At 45.7% G+C, this 9659-nt stretch overlaps 1 protein-coding gene across 1 annotated transcript; it reads right to left on the bottom strand.

Annotated features, from left to right (window-relative positions):
* Positions 1-6670: 6670 nt before the first annotated feature.
* Positions 6671-9428, bottom strand: Defb106b (defensin beta 106B). Its single transcript, XM_010622552.1, has 2 exons — positions 9366-9428; positions 6671-6813 (listed from the first exon to the last, which is right to left on the bottom strand). Exons 1-2 carry the CDS (start codon positions 9412-9414, stop codon positions 6677-6679), a joined length of 186 nt encoding a protein of 61 aa, XP_010620854.1. The 5' UTR covers positions 9415-9428; the 3' UTR covers positions 6671-6676.
* Between the last annotated feature and the right edge of the window lie 231 nt (positions 9429-9659).

Genomic DNA, 9659 nt, shown 5'->3' with positions numbered 1-9659 from the left:
CACTGGAGCTGCTCCTCTGCCTGGCGAGCTTTGCCCCACTTCCTGTGCGTGAGTAGTTTGGACCTTCATCTCTGCATCTAAAGATCACCTCCCCAACCTCCCCATGCAGTTAAATGCCCCAAACTATTTTTCCCCTCGTGCATTTTTATTCATTAATATCCCCTATCCTGAGTTGTAGTTCCATATTTTTTCAATTTATGTTTTGCTCTTCTCAATTGAAATGCCAGCTCCCTGTGCGTTCATATTGCTCAGCATCGCACACCCCACCCTGGCACAAATCCCTAAGGTTCTGCTGAAGAAATCAATGGGAGGCTGGGCTAGAACAGCCTAGATGAGAGTGAGTGGAGCAAGGCACCTAGAGTGGAGGAGAGTCCTGCTCTGCGGGCAACGTGGGCGTCAGTCTCAGGAAGGCTCTTGGAGGAAGAAGGCAGCCTCCCACCCAGTCAGCTCACACTGCAGACCCTGGGCGCCTGGCGACAGGACAGGAGAAGGGAGTGCGAGGGGCACTGCAGGGCCTTCTTCAGTGAGCTGTGGGAAGGGGCCCGGAAGAGAGGTGAGGGAGAGTTAGGGACCCCGGAGAAGATGAATCTGTCTGACACCGGCACCCACAGAGACTGGGAATTCCTAGTCTGGGCATCACAGGGCAGAGGACGGGACAGGACAGGATCTGAGAGTCAACGCCGTTGTTTTGGCCCCAGCACAGGTCAGTTTGTTCAGTGATTCTGAGGAAATGGTTTTTCTTTCCTGCAAAGTATTTGGCTCAGCTTTTAAAGCAGGGGAATCAGACTCTGTGATCTTTCATGGATGCTCCCAATCCAATACTCTAAATCTCTGTTCTTCTAGGCTCACAGATTAGCCTGAGTCGGAACAGTGCCAACACCTCGGTCTCACTTTGGAATTTCCTTCCTGGAGTCCAGCAGTGCCTCCCACTTGTGGGATCAATAAATTACTTCTTTTTCCACCCCAAACTACTTCATTCCTCTTAATCCTACCCTTCTGGTGGGACAGGAAAAGGTTTCAAATTTGGGAGAGTGAGCAGGTCTCCTTTCTGTGCAAAGCTGTTCAGAGGGAGGTAGGGTGGGAAAAAGCCCTCCTGTCATCAAATCAGTAGTGGGCAACTGCAGCTGCCCTTGTGGGTGAGTATGGCCAGCAAGTCTCCATGACCAAGGAGCCTACGAGGAATTCCTACTGTGGGCCACTGGGGTCTGTCCATGCCTTCTGAGCTACCTGCCCAGTCCTTCCTGCTTGAACTGTTAGCCTAACTGCCGATATGTGGACAGCCATGTACCTTCTTTGTTTCGTGGACGGATTCCATGAAGCTAAAGAAGGAAATGCTGAGACGGAAGCAGTTGCTGAACCTTTCAGGATTTGCTTGCTTGATCAAGGTTTTTCTTTACTGCCCAGCCTCTCCGGCTGCGCATGTTTCTAGCTAAGCATCTTTTTTACCTGGAAGATCTTGGTAGAGAAGCAGAGAAATGGCTAAGAGCAGCACACGGATCCTCATGGTGCAAGGCTGCCAGCAAGACGCAGAGCAGGTGCGGGGAGGAAGAGCTGTATTTATGGGCACAGAGCGGCTCCAGGTCACTGAAGCTTACGTTTCTGGCTGAGCATCGCGATGTAGGGCGGTGGGGAGGGGCGGTACGCTGGAAACTCCAGCTGAGCCCTGCTCCGGCAAGGGCTGCTCACCTGCGGAAGGACACAGCGTGTCACCTGCTTCCTTCTGAGACTGGATTAGATGATCGCAAAAATACTTTTCAGCCCCGATGTCCGGTGATTCTAGGAAAAAAACGCTCAGTTCACTTTCATTTAGACTGGCCTTATGTTTCTCCTGGTGCTAGTTTGTAATGAGCTTCTTATGGAAAATAACGGTGTAGGTAAATGGGTTTAATGCCCATTACTCCTGAGACCACTTTGAACTGAAACGGAAGAAGAAATAAATATAAACATCAAAGACAAGAGTGGTATGGGCCGCAGGGAGGCTATGGAGGCAGGAGCGGCCTCAGTGCCTCTCTGTCCAGAAAGCAGGTGGGTTCTGGACAACAAGGGAGGACAAGAAACACTTTGTGGGGTTCCTCAAAGCTATGCTGTGTCTGCCCACAAGACAGCAGACTGGCTCCCGGCTCAGAGGTGAAAAGAGAAGTCAAAAGAGGAGGATTTATTGAAACGATGTATTTCTAACAATGGCACCAACAGCAAGAAATTTTACTCTTTCTCTTTCTAGACAGCATAGATGCTTGGATTTAGTTCCTTTCCCAGCCATAGGCAAAACACACAGTGCTTAGGCTGTGGTCATTATCCTTAGGGAAAACACCAAATAATTAGACTTCAGGAACAGTTAATGAAGGATTTTAGAAACAGCAAAAATAGTCAACTGTGGAAGTTGAGGTGGTTGAAGAAACCCTCCTTCGGGAATACAGATCAGAAAAAGTCTGCCCGAGCACTTTCCTCACACACCCTACAGGAAGTGGGCAGTCCCTTCATTAGCGTTTGTCCTCCTCACAAGGGGCAGGGTGGACAAAAAGGGATTATCACAGTGCCTGTCTGGGGCAAACACCAACAGGAAAGGATAGAAACAAAGGTATAGAGGAATGGCTTCAAGGGACAGGGAGAGGGAGCAAGCCTGGACAGGGGTCTCCCGGACTGCACTTGTGACCAGATTGGGTGTGGTTGGGCCCCAGAGCTCCGGTCTGCAGTGCAAAAGTCTGAATGGTGCTGATGGAGAACCACAGAGCCAGGGTGCCCTGAGGTCAGCAGACAAGTTCCAGCCCTTTGTCTGCACTGTGTGTATTCACTGACAGGTAGCAGCCAGGCAACAGTGTTCTCGTAGAGGTTGAAGAGGGCAGCACATGGAGGGTGTCAGACACTTCCCACAGAAGACCAGGGGAAAGCTCCTGAATGCGGCCGCAGAAGTGGTCTTGAAATCCAACTTGCGGTGAGTTGCATCTGCCCTGTTGTGTAGCAGAGGAAGATTCCTCTCTGCCTTTGCTTCAGTTGCTACCAGCCCTGAGGTGTACAGCATATTCTGCTTTAGTATTTGCTGAATATAAAAGTATTTTCTTTACCTACTTCCAATGTTGGCAGATTTTATTTTTAATCAAATTTCCTTCAAACACCAATATCTCTCAGATCATATATATATATATATATATGTAATTTATATGTAATTATATGTATTACATTTATATATATGTAATATATATGTAATTATATGTATTACATTTATATGTAATATATGTGTATCTTCAACCAGAAGTTATAGTTGATTCAACAAAACAAGAAAAGGATATAAAAGGTACATATATTTGGAAGGAATCACTAAAATGTCTGTATTCACAAATAACATGTCTATGTAGAAAACCCCAAAGAATTAAGTAAAAAATGCTAAAAATAGTAAAGTACAACAAAATTGTAAGATGCAAAAGCAGAATGGCTTTCCTAGATGTTATCAATAAATAAACAAAAGATGTTAAATGAAAACCACAACATCATTTTACAAATAACACCCAAATAATCAAAGTCTCAGGTATAAATCTAACAAAGGTATGTAGGGTCTCTCCACAGAAAAACATAGAGCATTGATGAAAGAAATTAAAGAGTTTTAGAAGTGGAAAGTTAAAACACAAACTTGGGGCATTTTAACATTTTAAAAAATGTAGTAGGGCGGGCAGGAATTGTGAACGTGTTGCTTCAGACCTGTTGTTTTCCACCAAAGCGGCTCATGGGGAAGGTTTTCCCGGGAGGCCTGGGTGGGAGGCACAGACGGTACTGGAGTAGGTGAGGTGGAGTAGGTGCCTTCCTGCGGCAGCCCAGCGGTGGCCCAGTTCCAATGAGCTGGCAGGCCCTGCCTCCTGCTCTACTGCAGCATTTATTTCCATGCAGTTTTCTTGGCTTACGTGGGAATGCAGGACACTGAAGCTTACTCAGTCCTACGGCTCTTTATTTAGTTCCTTGAGCAAAACTCAGACATCAGTGGCACTCTCTGTCACCTGTCGGGATGGTTTGTCTTTTGTATCAGGAAAGAGACTCAGAAATCACAACATCAGGTGCACTGAAAAAAAAAAATCAATAAACTAGCCTTTACTTTTCATCATGTTCGTGTTGTGCTAACGACAGTGAGACCACTTGCTATGCTGGGCATGGCTGTAAAGATGCACTGAGCCCTTGAGAAAGGAGTATTCACACTGTGGTGAGGAGCGTGCATTTGCGCGATGACTCTCAGAGTAGTCAGCAGCGATGGGTACCCAGAGTCACAATATCGGGGAGAACTTTAAGCCAAGGTCCTCATAAAGCAACTAACCAGAACCAAAGGGGTATTTCCACGGAAACAAAGTAAAACCAAAGCTTAAAGCCTGAGGCAAACTGTGAGCTCAGTCTGAGTCCAGAAGACAGTTAGACAGGAAAAGGCTCATGTTTCAGCCCAAAGCATTGCTAGCTGCAGGATGATGATGCTGTTGCAATCTGGTGATTTTCCTGGAGTGTCTCTGAGTGTCTTGGGCCTCACAGTTGGCCTCTTGACGGTCTCTCTGGGGGTCCTGCACATGACCAGTGTAGAGGGGACCGCTGGGGTTGCATCAGGTTATTCACTCCCAGAGTGCAAACCTGCAGGGACAGGGCAATTTCCTGGTAAATAACAAAACCTGATGAAAAACAAACAAACAAACAAAACCCGATGGAAGCACTGTGGTTTCATAATTTTTTCTATAATAGAAAGTTTAAACCAAATGCAGTCACATTAAGTCTACTCTTTCACAAAACTGTTTTAGTCTTATTAAACTTGTCCTGATTATTTACATAACAGCATTAAATGAATGATTATCATATAGGTCAGGGATGGTAAAACTTTTAGAGACCGAGTGCCCATCCAGCAGCCCCAAACCTACTTATTTGTTGCAAAGTGCAAAGTGCCAACCCCACCCATAGTTCACTCCCCTGGGGGGCGCTGTGGGCTGATGCTGGGGCTCATGAGCTGGCAGAGAGTCTCTGTGCATCACGGGTTCATCACCACTTTTTACAAGATAATTTTTCTGAAAAATTTAGTAAAGAATGAAAAGAAAAGAGAATGTAATAATTGTTACTGCCATCGAAGTGTCACTGATCCCCAGAAGGTCAAGAACATTGACCTGGAGGAATTGGGCAGGAAGTGAAGGGAGATTTCTAACTCAGCAAGGAAGCAGAGCTAGGGTTTAAGCGTAGGAAACTGGACAGGGAATCTTTACATAAACTGGGAAACTGTCTTGCTCTCTTCATACTGCTAGTAAAGCACTGCTCCACAGCCTCATTTGGGACAGTAAATATTTACACCTCGCAGCGTGGGGGCTGGAAGGTCGAAGGTGAAACAGAAGCAGGTATGGTCTCTGGCGAGGATCCCATTTCTGCTCCCAGGCAGAGCCTTCTTACTGTCTTCTCAGGGATGAAGGCTGGAGCTGTGTCTGCAGAGGGCAGAAGGAGCCAGGCTGCTCCTTTCACTCTCTTCTCCCAGAGGAAGGGACCACAGGTGGGTCCACAGGACTGGGCACCCCTGATACCCTGCACAGGGGATTAGAGTTCACCATGGACTCTGGAAAGACACATTCTGACCATACCAGAGACACCGAGCCTTGGAGTCTGAGGGTAACGCAGTGGCCAGTCCCCAGAAAATCAGTAGAAAGTGAGTCTGGAGAACAGGTGGCCCCCACTGGCGCTACTGAAAAACGTGTGGATGTTTATATTCCTGTGGCTACCCCCAAATTTAATCTGAAAGTTAGAAATGTGAGGCAATTCATTAGATAGACTTCACTGACCTCAATCAAAAGCATGGAATCAAGGAGAAGCTAGAGGAATTCATAGGAAAATGGATGCACATGGAGGCCATACTCTTAAGTGAAATACATAGGACACAAATGTGTTAATACCAAATAGCTTCTCTGGCGTGAAAAACTAAAAGTGCAAGTAAGATCCAAATTGTACAACTGACAGTGTGAAATAGGAAGAAAGGGGCTAAAAGTGTGGAGGAAGTGGGAAGGGTCGGGGAAAGGAAATGAGGGAAACATGAGAAAAGTAAAAAATGGAAACAAAGTCTTTGTAAATAGGGGAGGGTGGAGGGGGTGAAGGGAGGGCAGGGGTACGGGGAAAAAATGAGAACTAAGACCTGTCATATAAAGGTACATGATCCCAATGATGAATGTAACTGTACTGTGTACCTAAAAAGTACCAATAAACTCAAGGAAAACAAAACAAAATCATAGACACAAGATGATTAGAGTGGTGTGTGACACATGGAGTTCTTTCTAAGTAGAATATCTGTCATCTGTTATTGATGTAACTAGATAGATACCTATTCTGTGTTTTCTCCATCACACACACCCCTAACAAATAGGTTGAAGTCAACCGCCTGTGAGAAAACAGAAGTTTGCTTGTTTATAGTACTTTCTAGTCCTCCTTTATAGAGAAATTTAGCCATCTTCAGAGTAGTTATCTCATCAGAAAGTTGTAACAGAGTAAAGCAGGAGGGAAGGCTCCTCAGGTTACGAGAGACGTGCTTTCTGTTCTAGACAGAGCATGTGACAAACTGATAAAAAAAAGTCCTTGTTTTTTATTGATGCGTCTGGGTACAGCAGAGTTCAGGGCACAAAGCTGCACCAGGGTCACCCATGTCTCGTGGCAGCCTGAGTCCTCAGGCTTAGTTGTCCTTTTGATCTCACTCGCAGGTCTGGAGTTCTAGGCAGCATTTCAGCGACTTCTGGCAGAAAGCCACAAGCTCTTCATTCTTCTGACATGAACTCCTGCACTTGCCTTTGAGCTTCTTGCATTTGGCACCAAAAAATTCATTCCTGGCTACAGAAGGGAAAGAGCCAGCTGGTTATTCTTTTTCAAATGTGTTTGCTGACCAGCTTGTACAGTCAAACAATGTCAGTGAAGATTTTTTTTAACACACTACCATAGTGCCTAACCCTGTCATAGATGAGAGGCAGGAAATTTTTTTTCTGTGCTATTTCTACTTTGTTGTTGCTGTTACACAGCAAGAAATACTGTGAGGAACTAATTTTCTTCAAGCATTTTTAATTTGGCTGTGTAGAGCTGCAGGAAACATAGGCTACTATTCCATTATCCAAATATACTGGGGCTGCTAAACCTCCTGAAGTCATCAGCATAGGCAAGAACTTCCTGAACAGAACCCGGCTGCATAGGAAGTAGCACTGAGAATCAACAAATGGTCTCATATCAGATGTAGAAGCTTCTGCATGCCAAAAGAAACAACCAACAGAGTGAGAAGGAAATCTACAGAATGGGAAAAACTTACCCCCAACTATTCTGAAGAAAGACAACTAATATCTAGAATATATAAAGACCTGAAAAATTAGAACCCTCCCAATAAAAGACTCAATCAAAAAATGTGCAGGCCAGGTGTGGTGGCGCATGCCTGTAATCCCAGCACTCGGGAGGCTGAGACGGGAAGATTGCTATATGTTTGAGACCAGCCTGGGCCACATACTGAGTTCCAGGTCAGTCTCAACTACATAGTGAGACCCTGTCTCAAAAAGGGGGTGGGGGGCAAGTGAAATGAAAAGCTACTTCACAGAAGAAGTACAAACAGTGAACAAATACATGAAGAAATGTTCAACTGCACTGATCATCAAAGAAGCACAAATGAAAACAACACTGAGATGCCATCTCACCCCCGACAGAGTAGAAATCATCCAGAAATAAAATAATCACAAATCCTAGCAAATTACATGGAAAGAGAAAAACTTCTACAATGGCAATGTGCCCTAGCACAAAGACTACAAAAATCAGTGTGGAGACTCCCTAAAGCTAACACTAGACATTCCATTCGACCTAGCTACTCCCTTCTAGTTCTCTTCCCAACAGAGTCAGACATCACAGGACAGTGACGCATGTACACCCATGTGTGTAGGAGCACAATTCACCCCAGCTAAATCTTAGCCATGGCCTATATATGTCCACCAACAGATCCAGGGATAAAGAGAATGCGGTATTTATACACAATGGAGCACTATCCTGCCATAGAGAGAGATAAACATGAGGCATTAGTAGGAAAATGGATGCTCCTTGGGACAATACTGTTAAGTGAAATAAATCAGACACACTGGCTTAAATAGTTCATGCTTTGTCTTATACAAGAAACCCGAATTATAAATGAAGAGCAAAATGGATGACGTGGGCAGGGGGTGGATGAAGGCGGGGCAGGTGACAGGAAGAGGCGTGGAGATGTATCATGCACGTTCCGGCTCTGCACAGGGAATGTACTTTATCGTGAACTGCAAACATGTATTAATGAAAGAAAAAGTTCATGCAAATCGTCCAAAGCTTCCGCAACATACTTTGAAACATTGCTACTTGGTGAGAGTAGAGCATGAGCTGGGACTGGAAACAGGGCTGAGGAGCACAGGAATAAAGGATAATAAGACAGAAGCACTTGCTGTAGTGGACAAGAAGTGGAGAGGCTGCGTTAGCACCCTGGCTGGAGAAGGTGGGCTCTGCGGGACAGCGCAGCGAGGATGTTGACGTCTCCCTGAAAGTCTTCTCCATAATTTTGCTTAGAATCCTAGTTCTGGCTTTAACTCCTTATCGGTACCAACCATAGGATGAAGCCTACTTAAGGACAGACAGCACGTCAAGATCACCATTTCAGAGTAGCCCAATTGAGGTGCACGCAACTGAGGAACCATGTACAGAGGGCTTGCATTTAATGTCAATATATACAGTACATAATGCACATTTATGTGAAATTTGCAGCCAGATAGGTGAGTACCATCTACGCGGTATTATCTAGCATCAGCACACTTGTTCAAAGTCTACATCCCTGATTAGGGAAAGTCCAGAGAACTCAGGCTCCCACTGAGTGGCCTGTGCTTCTCTGTCCCCTTGATACTATAAGTCCTTTCATTATGTATGTGAAACAGTGTCTCCCTGCTTTGCCCTGCTGAGCTGGAACTTGTGATCCTTCTGCCTCCAAGACTGCTGGGATTTCAGACATGCACCACCACATCTGACCCATAATCATATTTTAAAAGATCCACCTTTTATATTTAAAAATTTCCTCTGTTTTAATTCACTGCCTGCTTTCTTGTTGTGCTGTCTTCAGTGAGCAGGAGACCAGGCCACACCTGGCATCTTTCGTGGCGTTCCTTCATTTGTTCAAACCTGTGACGATCTTTCCTCGATAATAATGGAAAATGCAAAGCATTTAGGAAGATGCATTGCAGAGAAGTGCCCTTGTTCAGCAAATGTTCCCCTCCAGGACCACTAGACCAAGGGTCCCCGACCTTCGGGGGTTCACCAGGCCCACACATTCACTGGGGGAGACCCTCTGTCTGCACTGCTGCTACTTCTGGTTGCCTTCTGTACACGGAGTTTCATTTTACCTGGGGCCAGAGAGAAAAGCACGGCACAGATCAAGAGGAATGTCTTCATGACTCGGAGCGTCCTGGGAGATCAGCGCAATGTCCATGAGAGAGGGACGGCCAAGGGGCAAATTTATCCACTTCTGCAGACCGAATGGCATTTGATCAGTGAGGCTTGGCAGGAACGACTTTCCCACGCTCTGCTCTGTGGAGCTCACAAACTTCAGTGGGTGTCAATCTGCAGCTCGTACTTTTCTAATTCTGGAAAGCTTCCGAGAGAGGGGAAAATGGGGATGATGAGGCAAGAGAGTAGGG

This window comes from Fukomys damarensis, unplaced genomic scaffold, assembly GCF_012274545.1.
Source record: "Fukomys damarensis isolate Sample0158 unplaced genomic scaffold, DMR_v1.0_HiC HiC_scaffold_18, whole genome shotgun sequence".
NCBI lineage: Eukaryota > Metazoa > Chordata > Mammalia > Rodentia > Bathyergidae > Fukomys > Fukomys damarensis.
Note: the sequence above shows the minus strand (reverse complement) of the source record. Positions and strands in the feature narration are given on the sequence as shown.

Coding starts and splice junctions, on each gene's coding strand:
- Defb106b (XM_010622552.1), bottom strand. CDS start 9,414: ATGAAGACATTCCTCTTGATCTGTGCCGTGCTTTTCTCTCTGGCCCCA. Junction 6,814..9,365: donor GCTTTTCTCTCTGGCCCCAG/GTAAAATGAAAC, acceptor TCCCTTCTGTAG/CCAGGAATGAATTTTTTGGT.